At 40.3% G+C, this 17,461-nt stretch overlaps 1 protein-coding gene across 4 annotated transcripts in view; it reads right to left on the bottom strand.

The window, feature by feature from the left end:
- The window catches only part of MIDEAS (mitotic deacetylase associated SANT domain protein), a 53,340-nt gene that overhangs the window by 13,488 nt on the left and 22,391 nt on the right, over positions 1–17,461 (bottom strand). For all 4 annotated transcript variants that reach the window (XM_058844585.1, XM_058844601.1, XM_058844612.1 and 1 more), the window contains 4 exons: positions 9,432–11,120; positions 4,976–5,299; positions 3,654–3,999; positions 3,166–3,232 (listed from right to left, as the gene is read on the bottom strand). In XM_058844585.1, coding sequence (XP_058700568.1) covers positions 3,166–3,232; positions 3,654–3,999; positions 4,976–5,299; positions 9,432–10,886 — 2,192 coding nt within the window. In that variant the 5' untranslated portion in view covers positions 10,887–11,120. The remainder of the gene's footprint in view (positions 1–3,165; positions 3,233–3,653; positions 4,000–4,975; positions 5,300–9,431; positions 11,121–17,461) is intronic.

Below are 17,461 nucleotides of genomic sequence, written 5' to 3'. Positions count from 1 at the left end.
CTAACTTCCTCTCAGTAGGTGATGGTAAGATGACAGCCATAAGCATGATAGATGTAAGCAGGGAAGTTTTAAGCAGGCTGCCATATACTATCTGTCTTTTTCCCCAAAAACACTATTTCCAATACCTGTTGAAGGTAAAGTGACAGGGACATTACACATTTCAAATCACAGCCATGGGCAGGGATGAACTAAAGCAGTTGAAAATGTCACATCTCTGATGCCCCTTGTTACAACTGTTTCAGTAGCTGGTTCTCAAAAATAATTTCATTTCAAATGCACACTGAAGTGGAACATACATGAAGAATGAAGAACCCCAAGAAAACATTTAGGTTTGATTTTGAGTATTTTATAGGTACAAAAGTCTGTTTATAATACTATTTAATTTTCCATTTTTCCTTCACTTGTCCTATTCATCTTGGACAGAAAAAGCACAGTCCAGAATAAAAATGAAAAGTAAGAGATTTCATGCAAGACTGAGAAGACCTTGCTAAAAAAGCAAAGTCAAATAACCACCCTGGTAAACCACCCCTCCTTTCAGAGAACACTGAGATGGACTGCAGAGTAATGTTCGTGTGGAGTCCTCTCATTGCGATTAGTCTTGCTTACTGTTATGGCATGCAGTTTCACAGAGGAGAAAAGGGTTATGGATTATAATCTGCCTTAGAAGTGATGACTGCTTGAAACTGACACTTTGCTGTCACCTGGAAACAGATGAAAAGGTGTTTTTGCAGTAAAAACTTCACTGGGAAATTTGGGAGACTTTGTGTCTCAGGATACAGGCTACTCTGACCTCACTTCTGAGAAGAACAGTGACAACTGGAAAATATGGAGGGAAAGAACATGGGCCCTCTTGAAAGTTGCTTTTCATTTTGAAACTGAACTTGGAATTTGATATCTCTGGGCTAGAAAAAACTGAATTACACCTTATACCTGCAACACCCAAATAAAACTGGAATTCCACCATAAAAGTTGCCCTGGGTAACCTAAATTTGGCCTGCTCTGAGCAGGGGCTTGGACTAGATGATCTCCAGAGATCCATTCGAGTTGCATTATTCTTCTATTCCTTGACTGATGAAGTTTAGATTTCAATACATCAAGAGCTCCTGCCTGTAAGCACCAATGGTGTTCCTGGGATGCCATGGGAGCTGAGTGTGACAACATCCAGAGCTGAGGCTGTGAACTGGGAAGGCAGTTCAGAGCTGATGCATCACGTGTATATTTAAGGCTGCCTACTTCAGCAGTGACCCCACGACTTTGATGCAACTGAACTACAAAACCAATAGGACACAAGGATCTGTGACAACAGCTGCCTATTGTGCCATTTCACAAAGAATTAAGCTTCACATTATCACATTTCCTATTTCAAATCACTGCAATTAAATAACCTTTTGAGAAGCATTAACAGAAGGTTTGGCAAAGCACAAGCAATTAAGAATGCTATATTGGGTAGTCACAAGTTAGAGTCAACTTCTGACAAGACTACAAAGCAAATTAAACATTTTCTTCTAAAAAAAAGTGCTTCCTGCCATATTTTCTTTAAGGAAGATATGTCTACATAACTGACCACAACAGTGCTGTCAAACACAGAATGACACCAGGTTATTAAGTTATCGTCATTAAAAGTTAAAAGCTATCTACCTGCACAAGCATCTGCTCAGTAAGACTTAAGATGACAGTAAGGCAACTCTGCAACCTTTTGGCAAAAGGAGATGAACTTGCACTATTAAGTTACCACGGTTTGACATTTCCAGCAACAAATTTGAAAATTTTCACATGCAACTAAAATCACAACTAACTTTATGTCATTAACTTCAGCAATTTAAGCCAACAGACACAAGAAAGACAACTGCACCACAGAGAGGTCAAAGATCAAGACCTGAGAGGGACACAAAAAAAATCTGTTTAAGAAGTTCCCCTGGATTAATGTGAAATGAACCAATAGGAAAAAGATGAATTAGGCAACTTCCAAAATAAATTTATACAATAATAAATACGCTTATTTCAATGAATGGGCCTGGTCTAGAGGAGGTTTGTAAAGGTGACAAGAAAAATCTACATTCATTCACAATTGCAACATTTGCTCAGGACAAGCTGCTTCCACAAGTGCAGAAAACTGAGCTCCAAACAAGAAGGCAGAATGGAAAAAGGGAGAGAAAAAATAAAATGCTCCAGTCCATTTTTAAAATAGAAACCATTTTGGATAAAAGCAAAAGAAGCATTGCATTTACCTGGGGAAAGTTTGAGCTAAATATCTCAAATGTTACAGGGTATGTTGCAGTTACAGCAGAGACTCCTGACTGCAGAGTCAGATGCAGAGCCATGTGAGTGTTTTTGTGCCATATGGGTGCTTCCATGCCATGAAGATCCACAATTAGATTTTGTAGGTGTTCATTAATTAGGTGTAATAATGAACTGGAACTTCTTTGCTGTAGTTCTGCAGTACTGAGCTTGAACTGATAACGCTGCCAGAGCATTGGCAAAGCTATGCAGAGACATTTGCAACTCTACTCAGATTTAGCAGGATTGGCACCAAGCCTAAGCTCACAATTCCAGCTTCAGTATCTCCAGACTGTGTTCCCTACTGCTGCTGTGTCCACATATGTCTGAGGTTTCGCAGCACACACCAGCTAAAGACTAGCAAGGCTGATTAACTCAGGGCACACATCCCATATGCCACTGGCTGAAACGTTTTCAGGCTGAGCTCGCCTGCGGGGAGCGCAGTGTTCACAGCTGTGCTGCAGCTACAACACACCCATGATCGGACCAGTCCACGTGAGAGCTAACTCCAGTTTTCCATGCAATATTCCATCCTTCCTCTAAAGGAGTGTCACCTTCCCACCCTAAAACAAGCACACAACATACAAACAAGCGCTTGTACACAACACAGGGCAGATTCACCTTTAGGTAACTAACAGTAATTCAGCCCAGAAACAGATGAGCAGTAATAGAAAGCAGTCAGTGTCACCAGAATTACATTTGCCCAAACAAACACTACTCATCATGTAGTGTAATTTTTAATTAAGACAACTTATATTTTGAACCACCAATAAGAATGGTTTTAATGCTTCTAAGAGATATGTTGGTCGTACAGGGAGCAGCTTGAAGGTTTAGGAGGAAGCAAGGAAGCACTTTTACTACGGGACTCTGAATCTACCAGCTACTTACGGTTCAATGCTGACTGGGGTGGCTTCCCCCACCACCGTAAGAATTGGAGGAGTAACTTCTGCACTGTCTGCAACAAGAAGAAAGAACTGCTCAGTTCCACATCTGAGATTTACTTTTCCCACAGATTGCAAATCTAATCAGAGCTGTCCATCTCTCAAGACAGGTACCCAGGCAAAATAAAGGAGTTTCAGATGACCGGGAACTTGCCTTCCTCCCCTCAGTTCAAGATACTGACAATTTGCGAGAGGAACTGATTTTTCATTCCCAAGAACGTCAGCAGGGGGTGTTGCAGGTTCTTTGTGAATGCATTTTAACATCCAAGCCCAGATGGAGCAACACTGCATTTCCTCTATTCTGGCTCCCCAAACAATCAGGAAGAAGCTCCAGCTTCACACAACCACACCTCCTAAGGGCATGACGTTCCTCCTAATGCTCCACAGTTCCTAATCACCAATTAGGCAAGATTGGAAGGTTAAAATGAAACTTACTTGATCTAAGCAGAGTTCTGTGACCACTTTTGGGAGTCATTGGAGGTGGAACCGAATGACTGCTTGAAGAGAGGATAGCATTAAAATACAGCCCAGATCCTTCTCTCACTGGACTAAGGATTGGTGGAGGAGTGTAAGGAGGTAGCTCAAAGTTCCTGTCTGAAGGATGGTCTGCCAGACGAACGGGTGACCGTAAATGGCTCTGATACGGAGTAATGTTGGAATAAACAGGTGGTGCAATAAAGGTGCCAGCTTTTGGTGGTATGAAGAGTGGCTCGGGTCTTGGCCGCTGCTTTGGTTTTCGGGCAAAGCCCTCTGCTTCATCCTTTGGAACAGCATCTTCATGCTGTTAAAATAAAAAAAGATAAAAAAGATAAGATAAAAAAAATTATATTGTTAATTTAATTTAAAACCTCAGATTGACTGAAAAACTTCAGTGAGATGACATTTTTCCATGGCAGCTCAAAATCTGCACAGAACAGTTGGAGGATTTTTCAACAATCAGCAGAAGGGGAAAGTGAGAGGAGTGGAATGCAATGGACACAGGAACTGTTAGGTAGCAGTTCTAGCTCATGTGATTATGAAGTTATATTTTACAAGAACTACATGTACATCTGGTCCAACCTTCATGGCAGCTTTAACAGAGAACAAAAAAGCACAGCAGAACCCTGCTGCAGATACACAGAACCCTTATACAGATACACAGTGACACCAAAGAGTGGTAAGAGAACAGAAGAAAATATAACAGTATTTTATTAGATGATCAAGCATTTAAATGCAGAGAAACCTCCCCAGATGCCTTTTCTCTGATATCTGAACATTCTGCTGTACTTATGGATAGAAGAAAGGGAAAATAAAAAAATCAACCACCTACTCATCACTACCATGCTGCAGGAGAACAACCAAGTGCTGACCTTCGGAACTTAGTTAAAGGTTTTAATTGCCTGAGAATAAATCTTCACTTCAAATTTTGTTCACATTGAGAGAGAAGTCCACTACTTAGAATTTATTGGTATTTATGTATGTATGAAGAAAACACTCTGGACACAGACAATTATGCTAGTCTTATTGACCATCTAGCTTTATTCATTGTTCAGTGAATTTAGTGAGGCACTGCCTGACTTAGCATTAGCTATAGGTCATGAAAAGCCAGCAATGTCCAAATATATGGCAATATTATGATTAAAAAAATCCCCAGACTACATACATTCCAAGTTCAAGCCTTGAGATCAAGCTACTTTAATAGAAAAGTTCATGGCTAAAAACTATGTGATTAAATCTAACAGATGTGGCTCAACTTTGGTTTCTTAGTCTATCCATACCTGACTCGAGGTCTCCATGTTAGTGTTACGATTAGATCGCCTCCGAGTGACTATCACAGAAGGCTTCCTTTCACAAGGAGCTCGATCGCTTGTTTGGCCTCTCTGGAGCTTTCCATCCTCAGACTTTTCCTTTTCAAGGCTCTGCAAGTCAATTTTTCTCACTGGCACAGACACAGGAATGATAAGAGGCACAAGGCTGTTATCATCCCGGGCTTTTTTGGGAGCTGGTGAAGAACTGGCGAATTCCACAACACTTTTTGAAGCTGCAGTAGGTCCTGGAGCTGTTACTAGCACAGTCTTCTTCTCCTCTGAATTATCCAGTTCCTGAGAAGAAAAATAGATTCCTAAGAAGTTTTGTATTACCTACGTAATACATGAGATATCATCTCACTTTCAGTGTATATCAAGTTTCTTGATGTAATTTTCAAGCTGAAATGGATTTGGAAGTGTTACTAAAGAAAAAAGAATATGTCACAGTGTTACTAAAATTTCATAGAATTACCTGAGGATTGTCTGTACTGAACTGCTGGAACACTTATATATATCATTCTTAAGAATTGTTTCACTACATATGTTTTGACATTTTATTTTTCTATATGAATTCGTATCCAGCTTTATAACTTTCAACAAAGGCTCTTTAGTTTTAGTAATGATGAAAAATCGCAGGTTATTAATTTCAAATCTTGGATTTTTGATCCAGGGAAGACTGAACCATGGTAATATCTTAATTAAATCTCTCACACACAAAAAAAATAACCAAATCCAGAGCTAACTTTTTGCGTCTTTTTTTTTTTTTTTTTTTCCCTGACTCTGGAAAACATTAAGCCTTCAAAATAAACCAGGTAACAAGATTGAGCACATAAAATCTACCATATCAAGAAGATCCAGGACTGCCTCCTTTCAAGACCTTTTATTAAGAATTGGGCTAAGCACACACAGAAGGTTTATCCCATAACTGAACCTGCAGTTTACAAGTCTGACTGCTTCTTCACAGAGACTGCAGATGTATACCCCTACCACACAGTGATGGAACACACAATTGTAAAGTCACAAGTGGCATCCACTGTCACAGAATGAGCCTCAGGAGAAAGTAATGAGGACCTGCCTTCATTTCAGATTGGTGACAGGCTCCTGTACTTTCCCATAAAATTACCAATTTTGGATTTGGAGGGCATTCATCATGTTCATCATGCTGATGACATCACTAGAGTCCACTGACTAGATAAAATAAGGGGTCCTTGTAAATTTTTGTAGCCTCTGTCCACCACTTTCTGAGTACAGTAACATGTAATGATAATGTGAATATGTGAACAAACACCAATTCTGACCAATATAAAAATCTCAGGTACTTCCTGAGCGCTGCACAGACCTCTGTAGGTCAAGAGACCTGAATTAATTTGCTGACTACAAGGAGGAAATTATGGCAGCTCAAGAGTGCCATAGTCACCCAAAAATGTTGCCTTCCTCTAGCTTTATGATTGGTTATCCATGCTCCTTTTATTTTCAAAATTGGGGGGCAATCATCAAAGGACTCCTCCTCAGTGATGGGAGAGATGACCCCTCCAGGACAAAAGAAGAAACCTGAATAGTAGCACAGATAGAGAAAAGGCAGCAGTAGGAACTTAACATAAATAGTTGAGACATCCTTAAAGACATTCTGGTCTACACCAAAGTTTTTCTGATCACAAAAGATCACACATACCTAATGTTTACTAAGAGGGGACTTAATTTTGGAATTAAGCCTTTTGCTTCAGATCTCTAAATAGTTCTCAGCTGTTTGGTTATTCCCAGAGGTAAGCAGAAAGGAGTCTCTTAATAAGGGATGGGACCTTAATTTGTAGACCTGCTAGGGTCTACAGCTACCTCAGCATCCCTGTTGCAGAGTTTGGGGCAGAGGGCTGCCGGATAATTGCACAAGTGCAACACATAATACTTCCATTTAGACTCTTGCATGAATACTGAGGTATGAACTAGTCATTTAGAGTCCTCCAAGAAATACACAGAAACCCATCAGATATTCCATCACTGATCCTGTCTATCCCTCAAGCTGTTTCTGAAAAACTTAGAATTCGCAGAAAAGTTTGTTCCAACTGCAACAGCTGGAAGAACTGTTCTAAGGCCACACATCTGTGATCTGATAAGAAACCACATCAGCCTTTTTCAAAAACACCTGCCCACAAAGTGCTTTCTGCCACCATTCTGCATCATTTGCATCAAGGAGAGGCAGCTTCTGTCTGCTGTCAAATCAAAGCTTGTCCGTGAAGGAGGAAAGTCCAGAACAATTCTGTAGACAAAACTTTTATTTCCTTTTGTTTGTAGCAGCTGCTGCCCTGCCCTATGCCAGGGGAAAGCAGCTAGGTAACCAAAATATTCCATAAAGGAATATTTAAATTCAGACACCCTTTAAAACAACAATTGAGATTTGAGAAAAGTTTCCTGTACTTTTAGAAGACAACAAGTCACAGTGAAACCATTAAACTAAGAGTTGAGAATTTACTGAAGCCTGTAGGCAGCAATAAGCTTGCATCACCTGAAAAAAAGGCAGCCACAGGCAGCTCTGGTGCAAAGTGTCAGTCATGACACTGCATGTAGACAGATATTGCTGTCCAGAATATTATTTTTGCATAAGATACACTTATCTAGGCTGGGATGTTCAAACAACTGGTTCATATTATGAATGTTATCTTCTTTAATCAATAACTTAACTCTATGGTCTTCTACATACTCTTCAGATAACCTATGCAGAGAAGGCTTCTAGGTAATTTTTTAACTGAAAAACACTCCTAAGAGAAGCAGACCACTCTCATTCAGCAAATATATTTTCTTCTTTCTCTCTCACACAATATCCAACACCTTAAAGATGTAAAATCCATCAGACCTCTGGTAAGAATTTTATCATTTTTCAAAACCTCATCCTGAAAGCCTGATGAGATCTAAACACAAAGAGCTCTTCTGCTAGTGCCATTATACTTGCATAACTGCAAAGAACAAAAGAGCATCTGTCAAAACACTTCTCTGGTCTTTACATTATGAATCAGACTGTGAGCAGACGTGCCTTCAAACAGCCAATTTCTTGCTTCATCTCTCAGGGCCTTTTCCTTAATGCTCTGTTTGCTTCTTCTTGACACTGTTAGTGATCCAAGTGCAATGTGAATTGCAGGCCTTCTGCAATATAACCACACAATGGCTGGCAAAGTATGAGCAAATACACCATGCTACTAGGTACTACCAGTTCTTTATCAAAGCTGCTGGTTCAACTGGAGCTAGAGCAAAAGGATTGAAGACAGCATCAACCAAGTCACTATTCACTTTCTGCTGTCCAAGAGATGGAGTAGGCTATGGATTTTCAACTCATTGTTTATTAGTTTAGTCCTTTCATTCAAACAGCACATTCCTAGGAGGAAGAGATGGGAAAAAAACAGTGACAGACAGACTAGAATAAAAATGATGATGAGAACAAACCAGGGAATAAAATGCCCTTCCCTTTGTTGTCTGAGTGGATAGCAACACCGGTGTCAAAACTGTAGATAAAAGTAGTTAATGCAAGGTGTATTTCATCACCCTTTGGCAACAAAACTTCCAAGGAAAAGTGTGCCCCCTAAGAAGCACTCAGTAAAACATTAGTCAAACCACAACTCTTAACAAAACATTCAAAAACCATCCCTCCAAAAATCCCCACCCAACTCCAAAGATCCCATCACTTGTCTCCCAATAGGCTAGTTAATTCTGAACTCTGTCATCTTGCCATATGGAATATATACTGTGCAGTTTAGACTGATGGGAAATCAAAAGGTTAGGAGTAGTGAACTACCAAATCAGTCAGCACCAAATTTCTTCCCTATTAAGTCCTACAGGAGGTCTTCAGGCAGGCAGGTCGTTCTACAGCCCTCAGGTCATTCTTAGAAACAGGATGCTGCATGAAACAGGCCTCTGTCATGGCTGGTGTAGGTTCTTCATGTAAGTGAAGCTTTAATAGACTTCTAATATTTGTGAAAAATTTAACATGTAAATTGCATTATGTAATTTTTAGATAGCACATTTTAGAAACACTTCGACTGCTGAAACTGAAAAACTAGCAGGTAGGCCTAAGTCTTTCAACAGAAAAGAAAATGTTAAATTGGTAAAAAGACAACAAGTAAACTGCTTATACTTGCCTCTCAAGATTCCTGATCACCTTGAGATCTAAGCTGAAAACATCCACATTGTCATGCCATGGGCTAAAATAACATTTGGTGTTAGTGAAATAAAACTGTCCCTTCTGGTTTCACTACACTATGTCTCTCTTCTCCCAGATCTATGAATTACAATAGCTGAACTTACATGCCTCCACACCAGAGCTGCCCTTGTTGCACACTTCAAGATACCATCCTATCCTACATATGTACATAAATTCCTTTCCTTCCAGCTCTATTTTGTAGTCTAAAACATGCTATATTGGTTAGGGTCTATACGTTACCTTTACATTCTGAAGAGAAGCCAGCTCAACAGCTTTTTGGGCCAAAGTCAGCAAATTGGCTTCTTGAGAAACACGTCGCCTCCGTCGGGTACTCTGGATTACACCACCCCTGACACTCTGAAAATCATTAGTTCTCTGAGTGTTTTCCTCAGGTGCTGTGGCCTGTTTCTCCTCATCTCTACCATTCTGGGCTGCAGCTTGCCTGTCTGTTTCCATCTGGCACTGCTCACTATTGACCAGGACATCCTTCTGCCCCAGGTCCAGTCTTTTGGGGTGCAAATAGCTACTTTTACTGTGGGCCAGTGACTCAGGTGTTTGCTGTAATGGGACCTCTTGCTGATGTGCTTGCCAATGATGGAGAAATAAATTGCTAGGTTGTTCTTCTGCCTGCTTAGAAGTCAATACTTCTCCTGCAGATGTCAGCAGGCCACCTTCTTTGGAGAGTCTCCGTGACCTTCTTGGAAAGGGAATCTGGGTCTGAGGTAGCACAGTCTGTTGGTTCTGCTCTGTTAATGCCTTGAATAGCTCCTGGTTCCTCTCTGCTTGCTGAAACTGGTGTGGCATCATGTGATGCTGAGGTGCGGCAGCTGCCACATGAGGCTGTGCGATAGAAGTTGTTTGCTGCAGACCAAAGGCTTGTGTGGCAGCCTGTTGCTGCTGCTGCTGAGGATAGAAATTTTCAAAGAGCTGTAGCTGGGGAAGAGCTTGCTGTTTTTGTTGCGCAGTAAATGCTGGACTGGAAGAAGTTGGGGCTTCTTGAAACACATGTAGCAACTCAGGGAGACCTTGCTTTTGGCCTTGGTGACCAAATGCAAGTTGGAAAGGCTGCAGTGGCAGAGTTTGATTCTGCTGCTGCTGTTTCTGCATTTGATGAAAAGAATTCATTTGAGCTTGTTGTCTAACCAGGGCTTGCTGTTCCAGCTGAGCCTTCTGGGACATCATCTGCTGGACAGCATCTCCATATAAATCCAGCTGTGACACAAACACTCCTTTCTCTTGATTTCTTTTAAGGGCTTCTGGGTGGCCATAGAAGCCTGGGGCACCAGCATTGGAGTGGGGACCTTTTGGGTTGCCCCCAAAAACCATACTGTGGTTCCACATTGAAGGTGGAGACTGCCAATGGCTGTCACCCCTCTCTGGCAACCGGTTTCCCATGAGTGAATTCTGCCATTTGACAGCTGTTACTGACTGGGGCATCATCACTGATTCTCCCCTATCTTGATTGTAAACAGAGTTCATCAAAGCAACGTTGTTGGGTGCACTTGTTAATCCTCCTGGATGAGAAATCTCCATAGCTTGTGAGACTGGTATATTCCCTCCATGACCATAGTACTGTCCTTCCTTAAGCTGCTGCTGTGGTTCTTTTGACGGCACAGCTATGTCCTGCTCATTGAAATAGGCAATTCGTTTCCCAGTCCGTTTGCTTGAAGACTTTTGCTGAGCCTGAAGATTCATGGTTCAGTCTATTCTCCCAGCCACACACACAGTATTTATAATCCACCCATCCCTGAGGCTGGGGGAGGAAAGGCACAGCAGTCTTTCTTTTCCATTAGCTTTAGTAATAAAGGGCAGGAAAGAAGTCCAGAAGAAAGTGCATTCACTTCCTTTTTCTTTGTGTGCTTCTCCCACTTCTTTTCACTCTTATACTTTGTGGTTCAGAGGTCAGTAGGGTCCACTTAGTTACAGGTCCTGAAATAGAGAAAAAAATTACAGTGAATCATCAACTGATGTAACTGTCCTCTGAATGCTCATGTGATAAGCAACAATGTGTATGTCTGTCCCATTTCCCATGGAAATGAAACCCAGGATAACAGATGGAAGAAACAACAGATCTGACCTGTCAGAAGAATGCAAAACAAAACAACTTAGCTTTACAAAATAGATATTACACTGTACTTGCATGATGCAACTCCCTATTGCACACAGAATTCTGACTAATCACTTAAGTTCATCCTGAAAGTTTTACTCTTAAACTACCTCTGATCTGGCCAATTAGTTCCACATCTTCCTGTAACCAGAATAACCTGGTTTTAATCTCAACTCAAAACCACAAAACAAAAAACCCTTATTGCTTGCCAAAAGGCCACATTTCCCAAAGACCTTTAAAAGACACGTGAGTACATGAAAGCTGCAGTCAAACATGCAGCAAGATGCTCAATTCAGTATTCTGAAGGAAAAGGGTCGGGCAACAGCCCATCAGTCACACACCACCAATGATTACAGATGCTTTCCAGTCAAGAACTGCCCACCCAGCATCCAACACCTGGGGCCAGGGCTGGCTCAACCTGTTGCTCTCTCTCAACAGCAGAAAGAAACTGCTCCTGCTCAGGTCACACTCACTGAAAGGTAGTTCAGGCAGCTGCTGTTTTAACAGCTGCTTGAAGACATCAGCACATATCTGTTAGTGTAAAGTACAGCGTAATAGGAGAAAGCCCTTCCAGAATGAGCACTCTATGACAATGTTACCCTCTTCTTCCATAAGAAAACCTATCCACAAACTCTAAGAGGCTAGCTTGCAGGATTAAGATCTAACATGCAAACACACATTAGTATTTCTATTCAGACACCTAAAAACATTTTAGATGTTTAGTTTTAAATTCCATTATATTCTCAGATTACCACTACTAACATTCTAGTGTAAATCTCTATTCATATCCTTTTCAGTTTGCATTCTGTTCCACTTTAAATCTCACTTCCCATATACTCCAGGAAAATTACAACAAATTGTTAAAAAACTATCCTTATTACATCCCTTCTGTTATATAATCAAGTTTCTCTTGAGTGGAGCGGGTAAGACTAACACACACATCCCCTCCAATAAAACCTGCAATCTATTTATCCCTCTTTCTAAAATGAAAAGTAATAAACCAAAATTATATAGCACAGTGAAGTCCTGTAACCTGAGCTTCCTCAGATGGATATGGGCACAGTGCAGGTTTTAATACTGAGGTGGAGCTGGGAACATGACGAGGAGGAAAGGACATAGAGTTTTAATTAACTTATGCAACTTCCACCTCAGAGGCCAAGCTTGGCTTCAGTGCTACTGGAACCATGGGACTGTGTTTCAGAGTGAAGTGACTCACTTCCTCAGGCTGTTACATAGCTGTTCCCCCACACTGCCTCCCCTTCACCTTGGCTACAAACCATGGACCTCTGCCACCCCGCGCCATGGAGCCAGGGCATTCCTCCCTCCTCTAAGCACAACGTCTCAGCTCATTTTCCAAGACTATCACAACAGGACGAAAATAACTCTTGGAGAATTATGGACACGTGAGATGGAAAATTCTCTCAAAACTGCAACTAGCACACAAACGAAGATTTCATGAAGTAAGTTTTTCCTACTTGAAAACTTCACTAGGAGAGGAAAAAACATCTTACAGCAGGAAACTGAATCCCTGGTAGCAAAAATGTAGAGGTGGATAAGCTGCTATATGCGTCTCAGAAGCTTTAATGCTATCTATCCTCTCTCCTTGCTTTCTGCAGCACTGCAAATATATCAGAAATAACAGCTAAACCTCAACACCTGAGGTAATACTACTAAGAGTGATTTCTGACAGTCTTACTTTATGAAATCATCACAAGCGAATTCTCTCTCCAAACTAGGCAATATTTTCCTTCTGCTGAAAATATTGATCAATCACATCATTCTGATAAAAAGAATGCAAGGTTTTCTGTATATTAGAAGACATTACCATTAGATCAAGTTTTAACCTGCCAGTTTTCTGAAATTCTGCTCTAGACTTTTTACACTTTGAAGAAAAATAAAACAATAATTGTCAAAAAGACTGCATTCAACATTCAACTTCAAGGGTCCTTGTTTTCAACCAAAAAAAGAGCCCAGTTGATGCTGTTCTTAGTAGTTGTGGCCAGGATTCGCAACTACCACACAGAAAAGTGCCCAGAAGACCTTTAGCAAGAGGACTCTCACATTAGTAAGGAAGCATTGCATTAGCACAACTTTCCAAACCTACTCTTGTGTGGATTTTGGTTCTGCTTTTTCTATTACCAGATAAGAAGACACCAGAGTCATAAGGTCTAACTCAGACCAGCTTAGAACTGCAGCAATCTGGGAAAGGGATCTAAAAAAACTATTAAGATGCAAAGTATTAAAAAGGAGTAAGTTCAGCAATAACCTAAATGAGGAAAAGGAATATGTACAATGGAAGTTGCTATTCAGCATAAAACCCAGGATAGTGAAAAGGACATTACCAGGGAGAAAAGAGATTTAAGGTACTTTGAACAAAACATGCTTACTGAACTCCCCAATTCTCCCAGTTACATGCAAAAGTAACTATATCCTAAGAGATCACCAAGCTAAAGGAGGATTTGGTGCATCTGGCACTTGATGGTAAAAGAAAATATCAAAAAATTAGCTTTTTAGAAGTTCTTTCTATACAGAGAAACTACGTAAAAGTATCTTCTATGTCATCCTAATAATAATAATACTTCATAGTTTAAGCTGCAGTGATAAATATTCAAGTTGCAGCATGACTATGCTTCAGGAAAGCTCACGCTTGGCAGCTTCACTGCATGAGCACTGCTGGCTCTGACTAAACAGGCTTCCCTCCTTGAGGCTGGGGGAATGAGCTCATACAATCATCATCCTAGCCACTTACCGGCTTTGGGGCTTTTTTGATTTGTTTTGCTCTACTTGAATTTCAGCACAAGAGTCAGCCTGCGGTAGCACACGAAACTGGCAACACGCTTCCAGGCTTAAGTGCTTTGGAGCACTTAAGGACCATTCCCTACCTTTGAAAGGTAAAAAAAGGAAAGCACAAAGCCAGTTGAAATACTGTAATTCCAATATTCTGTGTCTTGCCTCCAAATATACTGAAGTGTTATGATACTTAGCATTGCTTTTACACTGCACGGAGAAAAAGCGGAACCTAGCATCAGTATATTTTGTTTTAATAACTCTAAGATTTGGCATGCAACATCATCAGCTATTTTCACTTCCAGGAGCTTCTGACATTCAAGAACTTGTCCTGAACTTTCTCCAGATTAATACAAATTGTACATCACCTCCTTTAATACTATAAATATTTTCAGATTTCTAAGGAATTTCTGATATTGCAAGGCATTCTCTTCTACGCTTAAACAGAATGACAAATCAGATATACATATACCCAATAGGTGCATATGCAGTATTTTCCAGAAGGAAAAATACATAAGGAAAATAACTCATAGCACCTTACTGAGAAAATTTAGTTAGCATTTTTTAGCTAAAAACTTCTCTAGAGTATCTGCACTAATGCATTAAAGAAAATCAAAAACACATATAAAATACCATATGAGCTACATTTATGCAAAGAATGCTGAAGGACTTCCTGAAGTATACAACAGTTCTATGGAGGAGTCTCTTCCTGCATCCAGGATTCTGTTCTGAAATGACGAAGTCCTTTCAAAGGAGAAACTGGAGGGGCACAGGCACTCAGAGCCACTCACTAGGCTGTCACCAGCCCAGCCCAGCCATCAGCAGATTTTACCCAATCCAAAGTAGAATCATTGAGACATTCCTACCCAGCGCAACTGTCTTGTCACAGCTTATTATTAGTCTGAAAAGCCTGCTATAAAACCTTAACTCAAGTTAAAGATAATTTGATTTAGGGAACAAATTAAACACACTCAATGGTAATCATTTAATGTAAAATATCTCTATCCCTCTTTAAAACTTATTGTCTGTATAACTGGCAACTGTTCCCTGTATAACTGGTAACAATCCACCATTATTCCATTTCTATAAATATTCTCTTAACTAAGTATATGTGTATTTGTACAGTTTCACATACCAAGTTCATGACCTCTCACACTGTAGTAATCTTGAACTTTACTCTGCAGCTCACTTTTTGAGGGCTGTGCTGTCCTGTGCTTTGTTCAGTCCATTTGCTACATCAGCTATGACAAGCAAGTTTAAATTGTGCTCATTCCTCATTCTCCTTTGAGATCATTTGCAAATGTTTCTCTCTGACAGAATGCTGCAGAAATGACTCAGGAAAGACTGATTTCTCCTCAAACTTCAGCAAAATTAAGGATGCTGAGATTAATAACAAGTTGTAGTTGCAGTTGTAGACCATTCCACCATCTTAGATTTTAAATTCCTCTCTTTTAGGGTTTTATTCATGTAAAATAAAGTGTTTCTCTGTTCTAGCTAATGTACATTCTCAGCCTTAACTGCAACAATGCTGTCACTGTTCCTTACAGGAAATCTGTCCAATTAGGGTGATGACAATCATTTCTCAGTAAGTCCTCCTGCTGCCAGTAATTGAAATTATGGTTCTCCCCTGTAAGCAGCTCAGTCACTTTCAACCATGATGATGGATTCCAAGAAGAATCTTACATTTAAGACAAATTCAGCAAGTTACCCGGTGTCCTTCTGAGACAGAGCAATCAAACCTCCTCCTACAGTTTGCTCATTACTATGGTCAATTCCCACATTTATGAAACACGTAAAGAATTACAATACAGGTTTTACTAATGAGAAAGAGAAAGAAAGGAAATAGCTTACTTCTAAGATCACATAACAATCAAGGTCAAAAATGAAGCAATATATAATACACTAGCTACCAGTTCCCCCTCAAACCTGAAAGAAAACACAGGTTTAATTAAATCTACCTGTGAAAGATAGAAACTGGATGTGCTATTCATACACGTGAAGAAAGGGCAAAAAAGTTTTAATTCCTTCAGTGCAATAGGAGGTTAGAGGAGGCTCAGCAGGGTACGTTTTGTTTCTGACTTTTGTGGTTTGCGTTTTTGAAAATGACTGGAGGCTTACATGGCATCACAAACTTGTTCCAGCTAGCAGAAATCTGCCTTTGTGAAACCAACACCATTTGCAACAGTCTTGAGTAACAACAGGGAAAAGGATGAAAACGTGGGTCAGTTTCTGTGCTTGTAAAAGATTTTCAAAGCTTATTGCACATAGCCTATGCTTACCCTGCTGTATATGGAAACAGCTTCAATCCCTACTTCCAAAGCCCCTCCCTCACACTCACTTTGTCACATTTTCTTCCAGACAGTTAACTACATCAAAATTCCTGCAGATTGTTTGCAACCTCCCACTCACCACCTTCAGATACCTTGAACAAGAAGGATAACAGCACAGCACAGAAAATAAACCATGTTTGTAAATTCTATACAGCCAAGCACAGCAATCTATGTCCTGAAGAAAGCAGGTGAAAACTCAAAGCAACAACAAAACATAATATTGTGTAAGAAAGCCAAAAGCATAAATACAAAGATGATGGTTTTATGTTCCTGTCACTTTTATCACAACTGGCATGGCATTTTCCAGACATCCAGAATGTCTGTCTCTATAGCAAAAGGTGTATTTTCCAGGAATGTGGCAGTACAGAAGAGCAATACCTAAAGACTAAAGCAAACAAGCAAAACCAACCAAATGAGCAGTCTGCAGTTTAAAAGAAGCCCACTACAAAAGAATGTAATTAGGTATCAATCATCTCCTCTAACACCTCCAAGTTTGAAACTAATCTAGGGAGCTCATCAGATCAAAGTCCTAGAATCAGTAAAGCCTATGAAATGGGGAAGGCTTACTTGTTGTGTAACACTGCATAGCAAAAAAAGGAATCCTACAGCAGGCCTGTAATAAAGACAAAGAGATGAAAGGAAAGCTGCTTCACAGGTAGACAACAAAAGGGAAAACACAGCATCCAGGAAGTTTGGCAACTTCCACTGTTTCCTGAAGGTGACTGCCTGGGGCTAGCAAACACATACCTAAATAAGTAGGATGCATGGCAGACTTTATGATCGACCCAAATTTTCATGTGATTGGGCCTATTTCTATTGCAGAGAAAGACTGAAGCTATGACTGACTACAGGGGTGCCTCTGCCCTGAGGACACTCTTAAAATTACTTTGCTGCCACTTTCACTTTCCCATTTTCGGAGGCTGGGAATTAATAACACTTTATTAAACCACCGTAAATAACCAGAGACTCAAAAGTGAAAACTATCAGCTCTGTGAGGTGAAACGTGAGAAAATGGCCATGCTGTGAAGGACTATGCACCAGCAACA

Source organism: Poecile atricapillus, chromosome 1, assembly GCF_030490865.1.
Source record: "Poecile atricapillus isolate bPoeAtr1 chromosome 1, bPoeAtr1.hap1, whole genome shotgun sequence".
Taxonomy (NCBI): Eukaryota; Metazoa; Chordata; class Aves; order Passeriformes; family Paridae; genus Poecile; species Poecile atricapillus.
The sequence above is the reverse complement of the archived record's forward strand: the minus strand, read 5'-3'. Positions and strand labels throughout refer to the sequence as shown.